Consider the following 25,703-nt stretch of genomic DNA (forward strand, 5'->3'; position numbering starts at 1 on the left):
ATTAATTATGTTCTGCTTGACCGTTTGGTGGAGCACATCATCATGTTTTCCATGGCTCTTTACTTGGCGAGGACATTAAAGGGTTAATAACAGACTATGGGGAAAAAATATAGCCTTTACCAACTGGTTAATGCACCTCCTCAGAGTGAAAAACACAAATAGACAGTATATCACTCTGTCAGCACGGTCCCTTATGTGTGTAATGTGGCCCATCCCAAGTGCTAGGGAAACCTATGGGCATTGACAGCAGAAATCCTGGGCATATCACACTTCCACTGGGCTGACCAGCCTTCACAGTGCATCAGAATCATAATGGAGATGTTTCTGTGTGACGGCTATAAATAGGCCCTTTCTCCATGATCATGTCGCCTGATGGAAAGAAAAACTGTGAAATACATTGATGGGATTACTGAAGCTCAACAACAGTGCTCTGAACTACTTTATCTGCCAGCTAATGGATTAAACCCTTGTTGTTGCTACCATGAATGAGGTATTAGGTTCGCTTAAAGAACATTGTGTGAAGACACAGATACCTGTACAACAACCCATCTGGATTTCTTTTTTCTTTTTTTTTGCTTTAGACTTTAAACTGTGAACACTTTGCCTTAAATGTAGTGTGCTTGATACTAACATCAGGCGGTTTAAATATTTCATATCCGGATGGCTATTCATCTATTCATCCAGGTGTGTTGACACGAAGAAGTGTGCTGGAGCTTGATCTGAAAGGGCTTCACTGGTGGTTTTCGCAGTGAGGAAGTACAAGGTGCTTATTAGTGCAGGAGAAACTCGAGAACATGCAAACCAACCGTCAGACAACATCACCCGTCAGGAATTGCACTGCAGAACAGGTGTGACTCAGCCACATGATATCACCATGGCAACACTCAGTCACAACAAACATCTACAGGCGTTCAAATTATTTGGATATTATATTTAGTTATTATCGCCGGGGATGTTATTTCTGGTGCATGCAGATGTCATATCACTTGTAAAATTGATGTCTAAGTGCTCAATGAATGGTAAATTAGGTGTCAGCAGTGGTGGAGCAAAAACATTATATTATCCATCATGGTGCTCACTGAGGCTTCAATAGTAATTCGCTTAGCTTAAATGGGCTCGGAGTGTTAACATGGGTTGGGAAAAAAATCTAAATAAAAAGAAGAGATGTAGTATACAATAAGCAAAACATGAAGGGGATAGATGTTAGATGTAGATAGATGCAGCTCACAGAGGATGTCAGAAAGGAATGAAATGTCTGTTGTTATGGGGGACGCTATGTTGTCACTATTGGCAATAGCAGAGAAAAAGGATTGAAATGCAAGGCAGGCACACGAGGGAGAGAAAAATACCGGCTTGTTTAAATGAGGAGCACACTTTCAGAGCAGGGATTCTCTACATATAGGATAAAAGGACAATGTTATATGAATTATTGCATTTGTGTGTCATTCATATTGTGGTTGCGAAAATAAACATCTCTAACCCATGTGCTGACCCTTTCTCTCGCTCAAAAAACACTCTAATCTTGCCTAAACACTGATGCATACACTTTTTGTAACTATAACCCTAACTCAAAATCTAACCCTAATTCCTGCCCCAAGAGACATCTCAAATAGAAAAAATATATGGATATAGTGGTGATTGGCCCCAATATTGAAAATATTGTGGTTGTCCAAATCAAGGACTAACCCTTGCACTAACCACTTTCCTAGACATAATCCTAATCTTGCCTCTGCCCTAACACCCTAGTACTGGCCCTACCTCTAATTCCAACCCTGATCTTAATTATTTACCCAGAAGATATTCAAACACACAGAACATCAAGTTCCAATGACAAGAAATTGATCAATTTACCTCAAAAAGGTTCCAGTGTAATAGAGCTAATTAAATATGGAGAGCCAGTTGAAATGTAGAAACTGAAAAGAGAAGAGGCATTCAGTCAATGTGCCAAAATTTAATTTGCCAAAATCCATTGGTCAGGAAAAATGAAGCAAGGCAGTACATCTTACCTCAGGGACGTCTTCCTCCATCTTACAGTACTGTGCCCTCAGTCACCATGTAACGTTTCTTTTAAAAAATCCGAAATAACACTTTTTTTTAGCTCTTCAAACTGAAAACAGCATGCCAGTAACACAGGGTACGGAGACTAGTTTATGTTGGCAGGCAGTAAGGAGGACCCCGGCGGAAGGCTTCGTTCAGTCCGTTGCGAAGGGAGCCCCGACAGAGACGTGGCGAAGTGTTTCTAGAAGCCGAGACCTAGGGGTGCGGGCGGTCTCGCCCGCTCAGGAAGTCGGGAGTGAGGAGAGGAGAGGAGAGGAGCGGGGGCCCCCCGGGTGACCGGGAGCGGCGGCGGGATTGCGCGGCGCCGCTGGGCTCCTCGTGTCACGCGTGATGGCGTAGAGCTAGCTCCCTGCACGCCGCGGCCCGGTCTTGCCTCAGGCCCGGGAGGAACCCTGCACTCACAGCGCGAGCAGTCCCCCTCTCCCGCTCCCTTCTCACCCACATTAACTCAGAGCGGATCTGTCTGTGCGATGCCATTGTGGCTTTGTGGCTTTGAGGCAGCACTTTGGGAATTGTTTCTACATTCCTGTGGGTGTAGAGTTCAACTGTCACCGCATTTCATTTATAAAGTTAGCATGCGCTTATAAAATAAACACTCTGGCGTATGACTGAATGTTGATAGAGGATAAAAAATGTGCATTGTGGGAGATGGAGATTCCTGTGATGTGGGTTCTTTGTGGGAAGATGGGGAAGCACTCTCTGACCTTGCAGCACGCTAATCTTTTCCTCAATAAGATTGGAAAATATAGAATAAAATGCTTTGTATTACCGCTTCAATGTAATCAATGTGGAGCTTTACCGTGCTCCGAACAGCTGCAGATACCCAGAGAGGTACAGTGTTTGTGATCCTCAATTATGTGAATATAATCTGCGGCAATTCCCACTTAATCAGTCATGATAGACAGTGTGAAAAACTCTAATCCCCAAACTGCTTATCCCCCCTCTGTCAGGTGTGAATACGCATGATTTCTTTGGGAGCTGGGAGAAGATCTTTAATGAAGCACGTGGCTTCCGGAATCAATGGAGTCCATTTTAGTTTACTGGATTTTATTTCGATTCTGAAAGTGATAGAATGGTGGCAGAATGCAAAGCATCAATTCTGTTTCTGCCGACTGTGAGGCTCCACCTCACGTTTTGTAACCTTGCGGATGATAATCGAAACACTCGCTGTCATTCCATGGATATTGATGAGGGGATGCTGGGAAATGATGTTAAAGAGGCCAGCTGCTGTGGGCTCAAGTCGCTCTCCCTGCGAGACCCAAAAACCAGGACAAACAGGCCTGTGGTGAGCGGTGGTGTTATGATCCGAGGTTTATAAGGCCTACTTAAGAACGATGCAGGAGCTGGGCTATTCACGCATCGTATTCGCTCCATGCAGTTATGCAAATACCGGGAAAATAAAACACATAAGTCAATCTCAAGCCCAATATTACTGTTCATGCTGTATGCCTGGGCGATAATAAACTGATAATATACAGATTGTACTGTAATTGGACAAGACCAATAATAATAAGAACTGTACTGTCCTCTCAGGTCTACTTTTGCACTTGTTCTTGTGTTTGATTTGCACTTTGTTGTACGTCGCTCTGGATAAGAGCGTCTGCTAAATGCCACGTAATGTAATGTCATGTAATGTAAAAAGTATGTATAGGACACATAATGATGCTCTTGGTGGCTGAAATTCTAAATGATACTGAATGACTTTCCATTCTAATGCTCATAGATAGTTCTGAATATTGCAGCTTACAGGAAAATATGGAAAATATGGTTAATTTTGCCATATCAAATGTATTGTCATATTATTTGAAAAATATTTTGTTCAGACACATGATAGGTGTAGCCATGCATTTGAAAGTGTTTATTTATTTACCTTCTGTAGCAGGGCTCTGCCTGAGAGAGAGTCTGAGGACCAACTGGTTAAGGTAACCCACACACCCGGGTTGCATTACTGCAAAAAGATTTAGTATAATGTAGTATATTGTAGTATAATGTGGTAAAATGTAGTATGGTATAATATAATGTAGTATAATGGTTTAATATAAATTTAATTTCTGCTTTATATGAATATTATAACAGCACACTGAAAGATATGAAAGATGTGATTTTTAATTTCATTTAAATCCCTAGAGGATGTGTCTTTCCCCAGTGTAGACTTAATGTATGTGTCTCTAATTAAAACAAGATAATTAATTGGGGCCCTTGATTAAATCTGCCTTTTATTCACTTATTTTTTTGATCACTGTTCTAAATATGCAATTGAAACATTTTCATTGCAGAATATTGGCCAAGGAGTTTCAGTTATATTTCAGCATTAATGGTGTTAGGGCATTAGGAATTATGGGATACATACACCAGGATGGCTCAGAATATGATATTGTACATTACAAAGGGATGATTTTAAAGCCTTTGCAATAACCTGGTGCTGTGATTGAGGTTATTAACATAATAGTGGTGGGGCGACATGGCTCAGGCAGTAAGAGCAGTTGGAGGGTTGCCGGTTCGATCCCCCGCCCGGGCTGTGTCGAAGTGTCCCTGAGCAAGACATCTAACCCCCAAATGCTCCTGACGAGCTGGTTGGCGCCTTGCATGGCAGCCAATCGCTGTCAGTGTGTGAGTGTGTGTATGAATGGGTGAATGAGAAGCATCAATTGTACAGCGCTTTGGATAAAGGTGCTATATAAATGCCAACCATAATAGTGGAAGAGGTAGCTCTGCAATCTGTCTCATATAAAACCAAGCAGATCACGGATTGTCTTCCTATGCCCAGAACCTGTGTGTGAGTGTATGTGTGTGAGTGTGTGCCCTGGTTTTAAAATCCAGCTATGACCAGCTTGAAATACCAACTACCAGCTGTTTCAAATCATAGGTTGAGCTGGTCAAACCATGCTGAGTATGGATCTGGTTGAACTAGTCAACCAGCTACCAGCTGTTTCAAAACCTAGCTTGAACTTTTCTGCAGGGTATTGATGCACAGGTAGTGGGGTCTTGGATGAAAATTTGGACACTAATTGATCTGATTGGATATGAAAACAAAATGACTTAGACTTGCTGTGTTCAGTGTCATGTCCTTTATCAGTTTGGACAGAACAGAGTACAGTCAGGCAGCACGACACAGCCTTAAGTCACACTAGTTTTCTTTGGGAACGATTCCTCTCCTGACTGTAGCTCTCCCTCCCTCTCTCTCTCCCCCCAGCTGGTGCTGTGGGTTTGCAGAGCTCCCAGCCGCAGCCCTGACTGGTGCGGTCAGAATTAGATCGTAGACTATGCGATGCATTGCTGCGCTGAGAGTCGCTGGTGTAGCTGGATGGTTTGTTTAAGAGCCCCTGTGCTGCACTTCCGAGAGTCAATAACAACGCGACAGCATTGCGGTGCCTGAGCGGTGCCCCCCATAAAGCCACCAGCGACTCGCTCAGGTCTCCAGGGTCCTTCATTGGGGTGTGAATCACCCGATGCTCTCAGGAAGCTTCTGATTGAATGGAACCTATAAAACCCTTGTTTGAAATGTGGATCTCTGTCCAAGAGAACACAGTATAAATTGTCCTCCCGTGCATTCGGTAACTTTTATACTGTGTGATTTACAACTTCTTCTAGACTGGGGCCAGGAAATAAACTTGACCCGTGAACACACTGGGGCAGACTGATGTTGTTCCTAACTTTAACATGTGAGGTATACAACAGAAATCAATGCGAGCGTGAGCAGAGCACATGTTATTTCAGGTACAGCCCTTAGCTCTCAGGTTAGGGGGTCTGGCTGTGCTCCTGTTAGTTCTACACCTTCGTCTCTCTGCACCTGCGCTCTGTGATCTGGAGCTGGTGAATCATTTTATTCCGAACAGAACAGAGGCTGCATTTCACTGGTGCTTAACCAGGGCCCTGTTTCACAAAGCAGGATTACTGAGCTGGGTAACTGTGTGGAGTAAACCCCTCTTGTGGAGTAAAGAGCTCTTTTTACCTCAGCCCATGTTCCAGATTTGGGAGGGTCCTGGGTTTTACGCTGTGTAGTTTTCCAGCTAACTCAGTAATTCTGATTATAAAACCTAGGGAGAAAGGCCAGGTAATGCTTGTTGTTGCGTCTTTTTGCTGCATAATGTTTATTGAGCCTGACTTATAAATGTGATGTTGTCGGCTTGACAACAATACACTCTTGAGCAATGTCCTTGAACAGAGATTGTTCAGTAATTATCCAGCTATGAACTGTAAATGCATTATGTGTAAATAAAAAATGAAAGCTGTGTAATTTGCTTTGAAAAAGACGATCTGCTAAATGCTAAAAATGTAATAAGACAACTTTCAGAAAACAGACTGAATACAGTACTAAAACTTAGCTTGAGAATCTAAAGGTTTATTAGTGCATTTTTCTGGTTTCCCCACCTTAGTAGATCTGTTAATAAATTCTGTAAGAAAATGTGATACTACAGTCTTGTCTTTTGGCAATTGTTTAGAAATAAATGTACATTTTATTTATTTTTTAAGAAATATCTATTGCTGTATATATGCTGTCTTTGACAACAAGAGGTCTTTGTTTAGATAGCATAATATTTCTCATTAAAGCAATTTACAGAGGTTTACAATGTTAATAATATAAAGATAAAACATTTTTGTGATTTTTATCTCCAATGCTATTGTAAAAAAAATGCAAATGCAGTTCAAAAAAGCAGAAATGGCAGGTACTGCAGGGTTCAGAATGATGTTAACTATTGGTGAGCATGTCCCTGATTTAGAGGGTTGTGTGTCATGCTTTTATCAGCTGTATCTGACGGAGCTGGGCAGTGCAGGTGTGTGGATAAATCAGATCTCCGAGGCCTTGCAAACCGCTGACCAATGACAGTCCCCGGAGGTGGGCTGACCGCTGCCCTGCTAGTGTCTCTCAATGGCCCCAAGGCCACTCCACTCCCGTTCACTTCTTCACTTATTTGTTTATGTTCTTAAATATTCAACGGTGTCTGGTGAATAGAGATTCTGGACTGAAATAACCAGTCCTGTGGGTTTACTTTCAGCTTGCTGAGAGGTAGCAGACAGACAGTAAGTAGTCATTCCTCTGGCAGGAGTATCTGGGGGGTTTTAGAATGGAACTGTCCGGAACAGTGACAGACAGATTTGCTGGAATACTGTGAGTCGGCGAGGGACTTGCAAGAGCGGATAGTCGAGGCAAAGTTTAACCTCTGCTTGGTGGACTCTGAACCACTGAAAACATAAAATGGCCCATGTGAAACAAGGTCTTCCAAAGCAGAAATACAGTACAGTAAAATCAGCAGAGCAAGTACAATGTAACACCATTCCGTAGCGCTAGCGTAGCATTTCATGACATCTGTTGCACTTTGTGGCTGTTGTTTTGAGCTTTTCTGATGGGACGAACTGGCTTGACAGCGTGTTCTATGTTGTCTTCGGTTGTAAACGTGTTTCAGCGCCCAAAGTGGAACATTGTGTCAAAATCTCTATTTTAGCTGGATAGATATGGTTGTCATGACTCAGCATACATTGGGAGATTTTATTTTAAGACACAAAATGGGAAAAAATAAGAGATTTCTAATTATTGTCAGTGCTGAAGCAGCACCCTTAATGAAGATCCCAGTTCATTTCCTTATAGTACATGCATACATAAATACATACATACACACACACACACACGCACACACACACATGCATAGTACATGCATACATAAGTTGTCCGCGTAACTTATTTTGCAGTGCTGTGCAGCAGTGTAGTTTAATGGTTACGGAACTGGGACTGTAACTCCAGGGTTATGGATTTTATTCCCAGGTGAGGTACTGCAGTTGCAGCATTGAGCCGGGTACTTAGCCGGAACTGCTTCAGTAAACAAGGCGCTGCAGGTATTGATTGCATGTAGAGAATGTTGTGTATGTCGCTCCTGACAACAGCCACTGCTAAATACCTACAATGTGCTGTGTGTGTAATTATAGAAAAGTAGATTGTTTGCGATTCACTTGAAATCTCCTGTCAGAGAGGAAGAATGCAAAGGGATATTTACTTTTGTCGGTTGCTCTAGATAAACATGTCTGCTCAGTGATTTTGATGTAATGTAATACAACTGACTGTAAAGAATGCGATGGTTCTGCTTTTTATTTACATTGTGAGGCCTACTGTGGAATCCTAATGAGCGGTGGACCTATTTTTAAAAGCCATTATTAACATACTGGAGAACAATGCTGAACATTCAGTCAGTGAGGTCAGGTAGAACATACCCATACAACCAATACTTATATTCAGCAGTGAGCTGGTTTTACTGTAGTGTTATTTTGATTAGATTTATATGCCCAAAATGAATAGTCTTGTATTATTGTATATGATGTTCAAATACACATTTAAAGTAATAATCACTGAGAAATCAAGAAGAAAACAATTACACAGGAAATTATGTTTTATTATTTTGTATATTCCCTGAGCGTATTGAAGAGACAGATTGTTATGACTGAAAATACACCATTTATAAAAATTGTAGTATGTTGCAATGAATACACTTTACAAAGGCAGGATGATGAGCCAGCATATTGGACCCCGGCCTAGGTATCTGCTCATTATTTGTGCTGTAAACACAGCCTGGTGGATCTGGGGCCTGTTCCAAAAAGCAGGATGACTGCGTTAGCTTGATAACTGACCCTGTAAAACCAAGACTCTGCCTAAATCTGGAACATGGACTGAAATAAAAATAGCTCTTCCGGGTTTCACTCAGCACAGCTACCCGCGTTTATTGAACGGCATTTTTATACAGCACCCACCATCACCGGCGTGCAATCTCTTTCCTCAGCGTGACTGAGGATGCCTGAGCCCCGGGGGGGGTCATATTAGGGAAATGACAGCAGATGAAGTCACGTCTTCAGCTCCGTCTCGCGTGTGACACAGCTCCCTCCGTCCGTGGCCCGGTGACGTCCTTTATTCATGAGCTGCCGAACACGCTATAGGTGGTGCGGCGCAGGTTCACACTCATGAATGTTTGAGCAGGAATTTCACAGTCTATTTCAGCCGCGTTGGCGACTGAAACAGGGGATTAAAAGGAGGCCCTGGGCCACTGTGCAAAGACCTAAATCCAGCCCGGTAACACAAACCGACAGAAAGACAGCCGAGGAAAGGATTTGGACTACATTTTGACTTGGAGTGTGTGTTTGTGTGAGTCTTTGTGTATGTGTGTGTGTGTGTGTGTGTGTGTGTAAGAGTGAGAGAGAGAGATAGAGAGAGAGAGAGAGAGACAATGCTTATGCATTTGTATGTCTGCAATATATACTGTGTGTGTATGTGTGTACTGTATGTGTGAAGGTATTCGTGTCAATGTGAGAAAGTGAAGTGGGCTTGTGTTTGTGTGTGTGTGTTTGTGTGTGAGAGAAAGACAGAACTGGGGGGAGGGTTTGGTGTTTCTAGGCAACAGAATTGACACTTGATGAGGTTTAGGATAGTAGCAGTATTAACCAGGGGCAGTAGCCTTGATAAAGTTCATGTAATTATGATCACCAGAAATGAAGCCATACATTTCTGAAAATAAACATTGAACCTAGGTATTTGCTTTTCTATGTGGCAAAAGTAAAACAGAAATGACTGAACAGTCACGTCATATTTCAGATTTAACAGAAAGCATGCAATAACACAGAGGGTCTGCACTAAATTGGTATTGTAGACAAGCCCTTCAAACACAAGGATGCGCTGGAGAGTGTGGGTGGATCCGCTCTGGATATTTGACAAAAGAAAAGCCAATGAAACCATCGCTTCAAAGGGGCCCGGGCGGTAGAGAAAGGCAAGACGGCGGGGATCCTCCCGGCTGCTCATTCGGGGGGAAGGTGTGGGCCCGTCGACAGATGTGTACCCATCCCCCCGAGGGTCTCCGGGCTCGCCGAGATGAATCATTTCCATAAAGGGAAAATCATAATTAAAACAGGCCCGGGTAAAGCCATCAGAGACGACCGTGGTGATGGATAATTGGAGGCGTGTGAGAACGGGAGCGGGCCCTCTCTCTCTCTCCCCCCGTCTGCTCCCGCGCCCACGCCGCGATTGATGGCCCTCCTTCCTAAACGCTTCCGGAATAAATTTCGCCGCCGATCCGAAAACTGGCACGGGACGGCGGAGCCCGGCTGCACATGAATCACCGGCGTAAATGGAATTCGATGGGAGGGGGTGGAGCGAGGGGGGGGGGGGTCTCCTCACGCCTTGGCACCCCCTCGCCCCCGAGAACGTGAGAGGTGCTGGGATTGTGAAGCATATGCCGGGGGAATAAAGAGATCGTTCTATTATCTCCAGTGCGGGCGCTGCAGTGTGTTTCGTGATCGAAGCCGTTGGTTTTGCGGGGGACCTTTCTGCCGCGCTGTCGTTTCCAATCTCCCGGTCGGCCGCCCTGATTGACTTCTCCAGCCCAAGGTCTCCCGGAGATTAATTATGCACTTATAGCGCAGTGCGGGATTCTACAAGACAAATGAAGGGGGCCCAATCTACTCCCAGTAATGACCAGGCGGGCCATAAAGCAAGCCCCATGTGTCTTTCCTTACCCTTTTACCAGCTGCCTGTGTGGCGTACGGCATATATAAAACCGCAAGCTGTTACTCTCTTACCTTCAGACCATGCTTCAACAGCACCACAACATGGATTCTAATGGGACACCAGATCACATAATGTATATCACTAAATATAACGTTATCTAGATATAACGTAAAATAAACATAATATACATGCATATGTGCATGTGAATTCTGGTTTGTTTTGATTGAGGGAGTAGATACATAAGGTTGTTTCAGACATGTTGCATACACGCTAAATACATGCAACACGCGTGCACTCCAGGCAGTGGGCTGCACAGAACACTTCATTATCCTCAATGATCTGAGATGAGAGATTGGACTGGTGCGACTGCCTTTTCTTAGCATGAGAAGCCAAGTTGTTTGGTTGAATTTCAAGCATTAATTACAACAGACAAATGCATATGCATTCATTCATATTTTTCACACATTATGCACTTTGCACACAGAAACTGAAACACAGTCGCACACACACACACACACACACGCACGCACACGCACACACACACACCGCTGCCTTGTTAAGGACCTCCCCCACCCTGCCTTGGCTACAGCAGCTTAGCAGCTGTTCTCTCTGGTCATGTGACCATAAAGCCCTCTTTGGAGGGAGAGCAGCTTGCCTACAGTTGGGACTCCTAAGGCCAGATACAATTCCCAAAACAGACTTTATGTCAAAGCCCTTTTCGGAGGTGCACAGTGAATATAAAACAATTATGAGAATTAATGTTTTTATTGACATTATTGTTCTTACTATGATATTTGAATGATGATTTTTGTCAAAAAAATTCAACACAATTACAGTGCTGCCTCGTTACAGTGCCCTCTCTATAACATAGACTTACAGCAGAATTATAAGGGAGAACACAGTTTTCTTACCATTACAAATACTTGTAAAGCGTCCAACTTGAATTAAGCATAAAGATCTGACTGATTAACATTTTGGGCCAAGGTTTTGTCCTGTTCAGCACCTAGGAATATAAATGAGGAAACAGCCCAAGAAGCAGCCATTCAGCAAGTTTTGCTCATATGTTTTCAAGGAGCGCATTGATCCCGGAATATCATTAGGCTGCTTCTCGAAGCTTTCCCCAACATCAGCATCCACCTTGGTTGGCTTCTGCTTCACCCACAATGCACTGGGTTTCATACCGTTGATGCTTGTTCCCTCTAATCGCGGTGGTAAGTGGGGTATCGCTGAGGACAGGAGACTCTCTTGGCTCAGGCCACAAGTGCCTGCCTGCCTAAAGACTTTGCCTGGCCATAATCTGAGCATTTGAGAAGATTTTAGATCATACTTAGGTGGATTAATTCGAGTCTTTTGATCAACTGAATTTGATGCAAATTTCAAGAAGCTTACTGTGCAAAGCATCTTGTGGTTGACCCAGCTGGTGGTATGCTCTCAGATTTCTCAGTCTAATTAACAACTTATATGGGGCATTAGCACTAGGGTTTTTTAACTGTCTTATTACAGTTGCTAATGCCAGGCATTCCTTAGACAGAATGTATTAATGCTACAAAACATTAGGCTGGCCTAGTTTGGGCCTATTTCACAGCTGATATATGGCGTACCCTTAAGTGTTCAGCTCCACAGGCATTTATCATATTCTTCCTACTTGGGTTGAGCTCTTTTAATTATAGTTCAAAGAAAGTCAATTAAAGCTTGGAGCAAAGTATTTAATGTATGCATTACCTGACTGAAGACATACAGTTCTCATCTAGCAGCCAGTTTGCATATGTGTGTGTGGCTCAATTTCCAGAGTAATAAAGCTTGTTTATGGTCTTGTCAATTTGAAAAAATAATCTGTTGACACTGCACCAAAAAGCACCAGGGCCACTTTTTTTTATTGATAGGAAAATGAATACATTTCATAAATAAGCAAATTGGGCTTTTGCAAATTTGCAGGTTAAGAACCACTACTCAGCAGTATGTTTTTACATAGACACGTACTGGGAATGTATTATGAAAAGAGTAGGTCACAGTACTGTATTGTGCATGCCTAATTTCCTCTGCACATACATGTGCCCGTGCTCCACACATGATCTCCTGACCGCGGACTCCGTCTGTTGTGCGTCAGGGCGTGTGCCAACTGTATGACATTTGTCTGCTCGCCCGAGTCACAGACGGAAATTTACCGAGGGCCAAAGAAATATGGTGGCAGATGAAATTAAACCTCATTTGACCTGATTACATCACAGACCTCATCGCTAACACATTACTGAGCGGAGCAGACTGTCGATTCAAAAGAAATATAAACACATAGACCACCAGATCAGCTACTAACATAAATCTTCAATTCAACATATCTGTTTCTGGACTTTGTATTCGACTGGAGAAATGATTGTTAAGAGAACAATCCCTTTGAGGATGCATTCTTGTTCTGTGGTATTATAGTTAAGACTTGCACTGCACAAGAGGCAGTGTGATTCACAAGTTTAACTTTACCTTCGGAGATAGATGTTGCTAGAGAAAGACAGAGACAGAGAGGGAGAGGGTTTGCTGGCGAATAAAGGAAAATCAAAGACATAGCAGCAGATAAAATACATTTCTGTTTAAGATACTGTATCTTAAACATCATTCATGCAATTCATGGATGGCAGACTTGGCAAAAGCTTACATATCAGATCACCATACAGTAGATATGGTCACAGGTCTGGGAGAAAGAAAATGTCTGTACGTAGCTGTACATTTTGGATAATATACTCAACCATGGCTATTAAAGCACAATAAGAAATAGATAAAAATCCAGGCTCTGTAGCCCGTCAAGGTTCTCTAGAGACATTGTTTTATTATAAATAACAATAATGTGTCTGAGGAACACATATATACTGTATATGCAATATCATTTTTCCTCCTCCTCTCCCCTCCATCTGATTAAATTTAAAGCGTGTAGAAGTTAGTTCTGCTCGAGTCGTCTGCAGGTGATTACGGTCCTCGAGAGTGCGCTGTGTCTTATGAGCTGGCTCTAATCCCATTAGACACCCATCACCTTTTGTGGCTGATTAAGGCACGTCGGCCGTTGATTTTATCTGCTACCAAATGGTGCGGAACGTACATGTTTATCAAGACCGAACAAGATCGACCCGTCTTGTCCTCTTGCCAGAGATAACAGCGGAGCAGCGTGTAGGTGAAATTACTGAAATGATACGCGAACGTGTTGAACAAGGTGAGCGCTAACAGATCGTTTCCGTTAAACTTTCCTGCTAAATCAACCTGAACTAGCATACAGGAGAGCTGCCCACCTTCAAAGCTACTTATTGTCTTCAGGCCGAGGTCGCATGACCCCAGAAGGCCATGAAAGAGTATGTTCCTGACAAAGGGGATGGGCAACCTTGTTGTTTCCACTGAAGACCAGATACTGAACATGATGAATTCTGAAACTTATTTCCTGTTATCGATCATTTCATCTTGAACACATCTTTCTCAAGAAGCTATTATGGCTACAGGCTCGTCTCATTTCCTGTGACCCCATCCTCCTTCTAGGAAAGTGTCATGTGGAATTGAAGCCCTGTGTCTTGTCATGGCATGATGACATGATAGCGTATCTATGCTACCTCACAACAGCGATGTAGCTCCTGTCCCAAACTGAGATGCGGATTACGCAACAGTTTGCAATCTTGAAGCGATGTACATTGTAGGTATCTCAGAAAAAGATGTTTTGTGCTGTATTCAGTGTGAGATATTCTCTGTTGACTTTTCCAATAAGGCCACAGCCAAAGATCATTTTATCTTCACCCAGGCAAAACATGAAAGAATACTCTTCACACTCAATTTTCAGGGTAGAAACTACTCCTCTAATGGATTATATTTAGTTACCATCCACCGACTGAAAGATGTATCTTTTTTAATGTGTAAATTATGTGTGAAATATTATAGCATGTGGCAGACTCCTCCTTGAGTGTCAACGGTCTGAGACTTGACTTGACATTTATAGAAACCCAAAGAGTGAAATGCTTTCAGTAAAGCATCATTCCCAAAGAGATTCATTTTAATCAGACCTGGGTCAAATATGTCATTGTTTTGTATTCAAATACCTTCCTGCGCTTGATTGGTCTTGCCTGGTGCAATTGAGCCAACCAAGAGGACCAGAAGGTGCGGTTTGCACTTTGTGTTTCATAGCTTCCAATACACCAGACAAGCTTGGTAAAGCATAGAAAATTACTCGAATCCAAAACAATTACGTATTTGACCCAGTTGACCAGGTCTGATTTTAATACAGAAAAAACGAAAAATCACTTTTTCGCTGCAATTAATGAGGATTATTTCTTGATTACTTTGTTTATCTTGAGCAAATCAGTTTGAGATTGGATGATTGGATTTGGGTTGATGCAAAACCACTCAAGTAAGGTGCAACAATAATAATTCAGTCCCATGGTAGCAGGCCTGCCAGGAGAAATGCAATCATAACCTCAGAGGCTCATAATCCAGCACTGTATTAAAATTGGTCTCAAGAATTAATCTGGCCGGACCTCAGTGGTGATTACTGACTATGGCTGACTCACCCACCCCGGTGATTGTCACATCACAATGACCCTTTCTCCCTGTACTACAGTGCAGTGCATAAGTTTTTGGACACTGGTCCAATTACTCCAGCACATTGGATTTGAAATTAAGCAGTGAATAATGAGGTTAAGATTGCAGACTGTCACCTTTAATTTGAGGATATTTACATTCATATCTGTGTAGGAATTACATCCGTATAATCCATTGTAAGGGACTAAAAGTGATTGGACAGTTGGGTTCTCTGCTGTTTCTGATTAGTCAGGTGTATTCAGTCGCTTCCTTAGTGCAGTTATGAGAAAGCTTTCAGTATCCAGTCTTGATTCTAGGCTTTTGATTGCCTTTGGAGTCTGTTATCGCCATTTGTCAGCCTGAGAGCCAGAGCTGTGTCAATGACAGTCAAGGAAGTCATTATGAGGCTGAGAAATAAGAAAAAAACAGTCATAGACATAGGCTAAACAATAGGCTTTCCAAAAAAAAGTATTGTATCCAATTAGCAAGTACAGAGCCGAAAGAACAGAGAATGTACCACTGTGCACATAATTAGGGACTGCACTGTAAGTTGTCTGATGCAGGTACTGCATAACTGCGGAGTCGACTGAGGACAGGCGCGGGGTATTTTGAGAAGAGTGGATGGCCTGGAACCCAGATCTCCTCTGGGGGAGCACTGCGCATGCATTTATGCATTTATCTATCATCACTTATAAAAATCAATTTTTACATTTTTGTTTCAGAAGATATAATATTGTGAATGTAAGTAAGAATGCTCCACACGATGCAACCAGACTAATTCCTTTGCCTCTGGCTCACAAGATCAAGAGCGTATGTATTTTTTTAAATATTTGCTTTCACTCTTTAGTGCTACAAAAACAGAATTAAACATTTATTACCGTGTAGAAAATCTTTTCCCCGCAGACTGTTAAAACCAAGGAAGATAGATTGTCATAGTCAGGAGAGAGAGGACCAATAATAGCTTTAGAGTATTTCATTCTGCTGTTGTGTTACTATATATGACTAATATACGAGTCACTTTGCACCACAAATAGGCTACACACATAACACTCAGAAATCTCATGAGGAAAAAATGGTCCCACTTTACCTATGCACTTATCCCAGGGCCAAAACAATTCACCCATCACACATTTTAACCCAAACACAAAGCTGGATTTGTGTAAATATAGTCCTGTATTTTTAACAGTTTAAATAACACTATCACATGATGCACTCCTGCAAGTACACAGACCAAAGCTATGGTCATCACACTCACACATTGTCCAGTACATTAATTGCCTATAATTACTGATATTGGATTTTCTGCATATTTTCAAGTATGAGTAAGAATCCAGAATAAAATTAAACCTACAAATAAAATATGGAAAGTTTTTTTTTTTTCTTAAACACTCAATTTTTTACAAAGCTTTATAGATTATACGGAATATTTTTTTCTAATTATGTTAATCATTTGTATATATATTTTTCATATTGACATTATTAAGATTCTATTATGAGGAACTTGTACCCCGCACCTATACTGATAATAAAATTAGCCCTGCTTGTGGTGTTCTCTGGAGATGCAGGTATTTGCCTGTGTAAGGGATGTGCAGAAGCACTGCAGCCACTGCGTTCCCATGGGGCCCCGGGATCTCAGCAGAAAGGTCAGCACGTGGGATAAGCCTGACCTCAGCCTCTTTTTCCCAGCCTCTCTTCCAACAACACTCGGCAAATCGAGTTCCAAGCAGGCCTGCGCACCCACAAAGGGATCTGTCTTCAGTGCGGATATGATATTTCCGGCGAACATCCTCAGCTCAACCTTCCACGGCTTCATATTTCAGACTCGCTGCAGCCAGAGGCTCATTAATAATGCAGAAGCAGCCGCCTGCAGTTTTCAGCACTGCTAGCGTGGCTCGTGCCTGCCCTTCTGACAACAGGTGACACCCCCACCGCACCACCAGCCCTGGAGCATCTGGGGTCTAAGCAAAGCCAGTGAAAAAGTCAAAAAGAAAAAAAAGAAAAGTGTAAGGAACGTGGATTTGATTTCGCCGGTGAAGTACGACCAGATCAATAACAGTTCCGACATTATCTGCACGTGCAAGCTTTTCATTTATAATCGCTTTATAATTATGAATTATTATGTGCTTGGGAGACAACTGAGACCATTCCAAACCAGTTAACAAGATAATGATCTTATTGGCATCACCCTCACTGGCTGCCATCTTGTTATTTCACTTGTTTACTATCAGCCTTGGCAGGCATTAGTCCAGGGACAAGGCACGGTGGGCAACAATCCTCCTTACTGTTTAACACCAACATAGCATACTGCATGGTTTTGAGTCATAATCAAGTAATAAAACCAATACAATTGATTATCTTCTGGTTCTACTCAGATTAATTTTACTGCACCAAAAAATCTGCATATTTCACAGAATAGTTTGGTTATTAAAAAATTACAAAATCATGTATCTGTAGTAAAACATTGTCCAGGTGGTGTTTTTAAAATATTATATTTATGTGGTTTCCGTCCTACAGAATAATATCGGGACAGAAATCATATCAGAAATATCAGACTGGTCTGGTCATTTTGTTTAATGAAAATCTTAGTCTTAGGCACCTTAGACTTTATTATATCTATGTTTTTTGTTTTGTTTTGTGTGTGTTAGTATAAAAGAACACTATATACAAATATTCATTTTCCAAAAGATTTTACAGAGACATTTTTGTATTTCATTTTTAAAAAGTAGCATATTTCTGTAAGCAATTGATTACTTTTTACATAAAAACTTGATCAAGGCTGTCTGAGATCAGGAGCAAGGAGTCAACCAAAATCTGCAGAAGAATTGTGAGAAGTTCTCTAACATGCTTGGAACGACCTCCCTGCTGATTGTCTTATAGAACTGCAGGACAGCCAGCATTGGCTATCTCAGAGAAGTGATGCAGTTTTAACGCCGAAGGGTGGTCACAAAAAATATTGATTTGATTACTAAAATGTAATGTAAAATGTATAATACGTTTATTTAGGACCTTTCATTGAATTATTTTTGAAAGAATCTTATCTGTGCAGAATGTTATACAGGCACCTAAGACTTTTGCACAGTACTGTATATCAAATGCAATTTCACGTATTGTTATTTCTGTCATTTGTTATATCAGTTTTGTCATCTACAACTGTGAAAATGTATCTATTAGGCTGTACAGATAAAACAAGCAACACATAATTTTAATTTGCAGTATATCTGTTAATCCATGGAGCATTGGGACAAATATACTCTTGTTTTAAGTTGAAATGAGGCTTAATGCAAACCTCTATATATTGAATTGTAGATGTTCACACTAAATAGTGAGACAATTTTATTGTTTAAGCTTTTTGTCTTTATTATTGTACATGATATTTTGATCCATGTTTTGGTCTGTGGTAGCAGAAGATAATTTAATGCTCAATAATTTACCTTTAAGGTATTAGGCTAGTGATAGTCACATTTTACAAATGAATCACATTCATATTTTAGCCTCTGGAACTTTGTAATATGTATTTCTTCTCAAATACAAATGAAGATACAAGTGGCTCAATATTACAAACCAGTTGAAATCCCTCTCATTATTCAGGTTCATTAACAATTTCACAAATAGCAAGAAATATATATGTATTGGCAGAGAACTATTAAAAAATGACTGCAGTGGCTCCACAAATAGATTCTTTGAGAAGAAATAGGGTTGAGAGGATTAGTTTAATTCACAGCGCTTCTTCACAGTATCCAGTAGCCCTGACCCAGTGTGAATATAACTGAGTATTGAGTTGCAATCATAGAAAAAATTGAAATATGTTCAGTGATGTTCATTATTGCAAATGTTATTGTCCACCTCTCACAGAGTTTCAGGTTTTTTTAAAGAAGTACAAATACAAAAAATGGATAGGCAATCAATGAACAGGCCACAATGTCTAAATAAAAGTTACATTTTATGACTGGTTATCATAAAGACTTCCAGCTTTACTGTATCCTGACAAATAGCTGTGCTCATCCATTATGTTTATTTACAGTGTTGTCACTGTAATCTACTGTATTAATGATTACGATACAGCCTGAGTGTCTTATCTTTTGGTTATTTAATTAGTTTTGATTCAAAAACTGAGGGAAAGCGATAGAGAGAGGGAGAGAGAGAGAGAAAGAGAGAGATAATACAGGTACTATGTAATATTTAACCAGGCCTGCTAACGCTGAAATGATGTAAAATGCACCACAGCATGCATAATTGCATTCATACATAACCCAATAATTTTGGCATTTAAAAGTAGCCATGGAAATACGGAAATGAATATTGCAGGAGAATTACGAGAACAGCACAGAAATAAAAGGCTGTCTCGCACAAGAAACCATGTACACCCTTTGTGCATTCAGGAACATGTAGTAAATTGTATTATAATAAATAAAAAAACTTGTTGGGGCTCTTGTAATACTCTCTGCGTTTTTGCTCAGGTGCGGTATATGTTGAACAGTGGGGGATGTAATTGCATCCAGACCTCATTTCAGTTCTCATGAAATCCATAAGGTTTTATGGGCAGAGCCCACTGAACAGGTATAGGAATGGTCAGGGCCCGCAAATGTCAGACAGAGCGAGAGAGAGAGAGAGAAGGGAGAGGGGGAGGGAGGGACGGACAGAGAGAAAGAAATAGAGAGAGGGGGGAGAGAGAGCGCAAGAGAGAGAGAGTGAGAGAAAGAGATAGAGGGAGGGAGGGAGAGAGGGAGAAAGAGATAGAGAGAGAGGGAGGGAGGGGGCAAGAGAGCGAGCGAGAGAGAAATAGATAGAGAGAGGGAGGGGGATTGAGAGCGAGTGAGAGAAAAGGAGATAGAGAGAGGGAGAGAGAGAGAAAGCGAGAGATAGAGGGAAGAGAGAGAGAAAAAAAGAGAGGGGAGAGAGAGAAAGAGAGAGCGTTGCACCGCGCCATTGGAGAAAGCAGACGAGCAGCTCTTTTTTTGCGTTCAGGAGAACTTTCGTGTCCCAGCTGAATTGGAGATTGATGTGTTAGTCTCGCTATTTGATTTTCTTGCAGGTTGCCGAGTCATCTTGGCAAACGCTCCTCCTAGCCCTCCCCCAGAGGAGCGTGGGATGGGCAGCCCCCCAGGCCTGCTTTTTTCTGCGTGGGCGGAGTGCTCTGCAGGTTTTCGGTGACCTTCACAGAGTGCGGACGCCGTTCCCCTCCACCGGTGATGCTCTGCACACGTTTCAGAGCACAGGACGGGGGGCACGGGGAAAAAGGCCAACTCCCCGATAGATGCGGCATCAAGTTGGGCTTCCGGAACAACCCGTCCAGTATCGGTTACAGCAGCGCATGGCAGTGTTGCAAATCTTCAGTCTCAGCAAAACAGACACCCACAATTTGATAGAAATGTCCCGATCACTGGATGTGATTTTTAAAAAATAATTTCACATCATTCGTATCGGGGCAGTCAATTTCGCCTGAAGCACATGGATGTAAGCAACAGTGAAACACCCTTTCATTTAATGTGCATAGCTATATTTCTCTTGACACTAACAAGACCAGAAATCATTACTTGAGTTTGCGGTGGATTGTTTTTCATTAGGTCAGACAAAGTGGATGGAAAGCAAAATATCCTGTGTTAATTCAGCTCTAACAGAATGCATGCAGGTCCAAAAAGGACTCTCTGCAAGAGTTGATTTAACATAATACATTTTACTTTGCACAGTGTATTTTACTGTGTACAGTGGCCTGGATTATAACATTGAACTTTAAAAAGGCTACATTAATATGGCATTTCCTTCTTTACCAAAAGCACTTCAGTTACTGTAAAGAACTTGCACTTCAATTAAACTAAAAGTATTGCACTTCACACAGCTCTAGTGTACATGAATTCCATTTTTATTTTTGGAAAGAAAAATGTTTTAGTGTTGTCTTGATTACATTGACATTGGAAAAACTATAGCACCAGAGTGAGCAGTTACTGCTCATACTTTAATTTAAAGTCAAAACTTGTGCTATCAGGAATTGTTTTCCATATTTGGTGTGAATAAACAGATTTCCCGCAAGTGTATAAAAAGATTATTCCCTCGTATATCTGCAAAACAGAGGTGTATGTGTGTGTGTGTGTGCGTGTGTGTGAGAGAGAGACAGTGTGTGAGAGAGAGATAGAGAGTGTGAGAGAGAGAGAAAGAGAGAAATAGAGAGAGTGTGTATGAGAGAAATATAGAGAAAGAGTGAGAGAGAGAGAGAGAGAGAGAGAGAGAGAGAGAGAGAGAGAGAGAGAGAGAGAGAGAGAGAGAGAGAGAGAGAGAATTATTAAGATAGCATTTTCCTTTAAATCACAACAAATACAATTAAAGCAAAAATAGGGCAGCATTTAGCATAATCCAAGCAGGGAATTCGCTTAATGATGAAGATTATATTATATTTATATATTTATATGTTCGTATATATTTATATATATATGTTTATGTACAAGTATGGCACTTGATTACACGAAAGCAAGAAAACACTTTTCACAAATGAGAGCAGTGGACGCTTTGGTGTATAATAAATTAAGGATGTCACAGACGTTAGCGTTTGCAGCAAATCCACCCGATACTGTTTTGCAATTCGGCTATATAGCAATGGAATGATTACATACGTTAAGGTCAGTGGTGCGAAAACAGGCAACAAAAACATGTAGAATGCTAATGTATTTGAACTAGGTCGATCCATAGTTAGAATTGATTCATATATTTATTTATAAATCTGAAGTACAGATTGTATTTCAGACATAACTAATGTGTATTGTGTCTCTTGAATAGAATGATGTGTAAAATCGGTGGAAAAGGTCTAAAAAACACCGTCAACAGCACATATTGGGGACGTATGGCTCCCGGTGTTCACAACTTAGTGCAATCTGTAGGCCTATTTACTCTTCAAGTTCCTAGATCGGCTGTGCAGCCTACAACGAGTAAGTACGTGAACACCTTCATGTGCGTACTTTTTAGCGTTTTCCAGAGTATAAATGTTACTAAAAAGTTGCATCAGTGCAATATAATAAATTATTCGTCAAACGTGTAATGCACGTTTGTTTATAGTCTAAAAATAAAAAAGAAATAAAAATAACAAAACAAACAAAATAAATAAAAAAACAAAAACAAAAAAACGAATGGATAAAAATACATCCACTCGCCTAATTCATGAAACGTATCTGGCGAGTGATATTGTCCATTACATTATAATCTTCGTCTTATCTTTGTACATCATACACAGTCCCATTTGCGGCTTTGTGCTACACATACGCGGAGTCACTTGACTGAGTGCGACCGAAATTCGGTACACCCATTCTCGGCAAGTCTTTATTCCTAATTTCATAAATTGACTTCCTCCTGGCCTGAACGCCTCTCACCGCCGTTTTGATTTTCCTCCATCCCAAATGATTGAGTTCTGCTAAATTCAGCACCACGCAAAACCCACTGACCGCAAACATGAAGACCAAAAACACGGTCTTCTCCGTTGGTCTGGAAACATAGCACTCGACATCTTTTATGCAGGGGTATCGATCACACTCGTACACTGAGGGCACGTTGAATCCGTAAAGGAAATATTGACCCACTAAAAACCCAATCTCCAGAGCGTTTCTGAAAACCACTTGGATTATGTAAAATCTGCCGATGCCTTCTTGCCGCCTCATTTTCGATTTAGTAGTTCTCATGGCCGGATTTGGTATCTCTTTGACTTCCAAACACTCGGGCTCGGCTTCTTTGGTTGAGTTTTCTGTGTTCTGAAGTACTCCATTAACAATTGTGTTTTTAATCTTTTTGCTGTCGTCGCGCTTCAATGGATCCTCCTTATCCAACGTTAGAAACACAGTGGAATATCTGCGCTCCTTTTTTGCAGACTGATGGACAGAGTAAGTAATAAAACAGAGACTTGGGGTGCAAACCATAATGATCTGAAACACCCAGTATCGGATGTGGGAAATCGGGAATGCCTTGTCGTAGCATGCCTGGTTACAACCAGGTTGTAATGTATTGCACACAAACATGGTTTGCTCATCATCATAGACTGTCTCTCCAACTATCGCTACGATTAGAATCCGGAAGATCACCACCACTGTTAATAGGATCCTAAAAGCAAACAAACAAACAAACATACGATAAATAATTGTGTATTAGATTTGCGTTTTGGTTTGATTTGGTTTGACACCTCATAAACTAGAGACAATTTAAACATTTCAGTCCCCGAGTGTTTTGGGAGCTGTCCGGTGCTGAAACACAACAGCTCGAGTTTACATTGCATGGTTGTAGGCTACTTCTTTCCAGCACGATATTAAAATGTTATCATTTTCAATATTCCAATGTTAAATGTTAACTGTTATTATGGTTGAAATGCGAATGTTATCAACAAGGAGCAGGCAGTTTTGGGAACCATGTTTGTCCGAATTATGTTGAAACTCGCTTTGTCTATGTGGATTCAGAGAACCTGAATAAAATTGAATTCACATAAATGGATAAATCAAGCAAGAACCCCGTCTACGGCTGTGTTAGCCGTTTTCCAACACAATATGCAGCATAGTTTTGACTTTCTACATGAGCACTTAATAAATAAATGTAGTTTGTACTTTATGTAAATATAGCTCACTTTTCCGCTTACCTTCCTATCATAGTGGAGTGCTGCTGGACAGCAGCCTCCAGGAGCCTCTCTAGGATGGTCCATTCCCCCATTTCTGTTCATCCGGAGACGAGAGCAACACAGCACTCTGCGCGAATTCCTATGAAATGTTATTATTTCCTGTTTTACTCTCCAGAGGTTCCGATTTTATCTGGCAAATGCATTGATCACGAGCCGCAGTTGCCTCCTTCTGCTGCGCGTCTCTGCCGAAAGCTCACTCGACGATCCAACACTTTTGCTTGTCTTCGAGTCTGAAGTGCTGATTAGTATAAGCCCTCCTATTTTCGATCTTCAGATCAGGTTGACGGGTCGCGCGGTGTCTGGGTGGAGGGAGGTTGGATTTAATGTCTTGCCAGCGCTAATCCCCCTTTAAGTAGTCTCCTCTTGCGTCACGCACAGACAGGTTGGTGGAGAGCGGCCAAAGTACCAGGATTTCTCATTTTCATTATTCTCCAAATATACGCGAACCCAGATTAATCTGTAATAAAATGATTGGTGTTAAGCTCAATGCGCCGCGGGTGTTTCTCGTTTACAACACACAGAAATTACTGAGTCAGGCAGAATTATGCCCGATTTCGATGAAACCGATTAAACTCAGTTTGTAAGTGTGGTTGCACGCGCGATGTGTCCTAAGGCTGTGGGGTCACGGTATGGTGTCCTGAATTTATTTGGAGACTTCTCAGATAGTTACTTGTTGCCTAGCTATATGATTACAGTGCACCTTTCGCATGTCCTTGACTACGCGTGAGATTACCTGACTTGTGCATGGTATCATGCTATCGCTGTATTAGCAAGCACCCGTATCGTAATAGGTGTGCTCTGACAAAGTGGAAAGTGCTATCCTGAGTTACTAATCGCTTTACGGGGTTGCCTGTGAATATTCAAAAATAGAAACAAATGATCTGGCTCCGCCTTGCATTTCGCCTTTCGATCCGATCAACTCTACCACAGAGTATGGAGCCTGCTCACATGGCGTGTAGACTAATTGGAGTATCTTCAGGCAGAGGTAAGTTTATTAGCTTATGTGCTTTGAGATCGTTTTGAGGGTATTAGAATAATCACCAAATTAGCAAAATGAACTGCACCCACAAGTATGGACGCCTAATTGATTTTTTTTTTTAAACTTCCGCTCAGATAACAAAAAAATAAAGTGCAAAATATTTACCGTTTCACTTTCAGTTTACAAAGCCACGTTTTCCAATGACCCAAATAATTCCCCCCTGGATAGATAAAAGTAGCGTTCTGAAAAAATGTGGATAAACACATTCGAGTAGTTGAACTCAACTCCCTTCCTGGCATTTCACCGAACAATGCAGGCCCTAGTAACACACAAAATAGGCCTACTTGTGGATGAAGCGTGCTATGTCTGTCACGTGACCACCTTCCTCCCATAGAACGATTTATTTAATGCTTGTCATGCTGTGCAAACAAATGCGTTTAAACGTCTGCCTATTAATGTCACTGAAATGAAAGTTTATGGTATTGGATCGTACACAGAATTATCTCACAGCAGTAGCATTTAATAATCTCAGATGTGATTTTTTTATAACCTTCAACTCGATGACTCGCTGTGATAACGTTATCTTCTACTTCGTTGACGTAGTCGCTGTGATTTTGAACAACATTATATACAGTTATATTAATCTGTGCGTTGAGGGTTTGATTTATAATGTTTAAAAAAAAAAATAATAATAATAATAATTGCGTTAACATAAAATATCCAGATTAACACACACCCAGGCTAATTAATACGGTTCTGTTGCATTGTTACTGCACGCCGTTCGCCAGGGACGTTTACATACATTAGCTACTCTCTTTTCTAGCTGAACCCTCCATGGGATCACCGACAACATCGTGTAGCCTATTCAGAGAATAAAACGTGCAAACGTTAGTATAGCTAAGGAACGGTTGTGTTAGACTGATCTCGCAGGAGTCCCAATCTTTGCTGGATATCCAGAATATCGTTTGTTGTGCAAGGAAATTGATTTTTATTAATTTCAC

General features: G+C 41.3%; 1 protein-coding gene across 1 annotated transcript; it reads right to left on the reverse strand.

Moving 5' to 3' along the window:
• Positions 1-21,128: 21,128 nt before the first annotated feature.
• Positions 21,129-23,794, reverse strand: LOC133141777 (gap junction delta-2 protein-like). Its single transcript, XM_061262505.1, has 2 exons — positions 23,685-23,794; positions 21,129-23,158 (listed from the first exon to the last, which is right to left on the reverse strand). The coding sequence occupies exons 1-2, from the start codon at positions 23,753-23,755 to the stop codon at positions 22,321-22,323; spliced, it is 909 nt and encodes a 302-aa protein (XP_061118489.1). The 5' UTR covers positions 23,756-23,794; the 3' UTR covers positions 21,129-22,320.
• Positions 23,795-25,703: the final 1,909 nt, after the last annotated feature.

Source organism: Conger conger, chromosome 1 (genome assembly GCF_963514075.1).
Source record: "Conger conger chromosome 1, fConCon1.1, whole genome shotgun sequence".
In the NCBI taxonomy this organism is placed as follows: domain Eukaryota; kingdom Metazoa; phylum Chordata; class Actinopteri; order Anguilliformes; family Congridae; genus Conger; species Conger conger.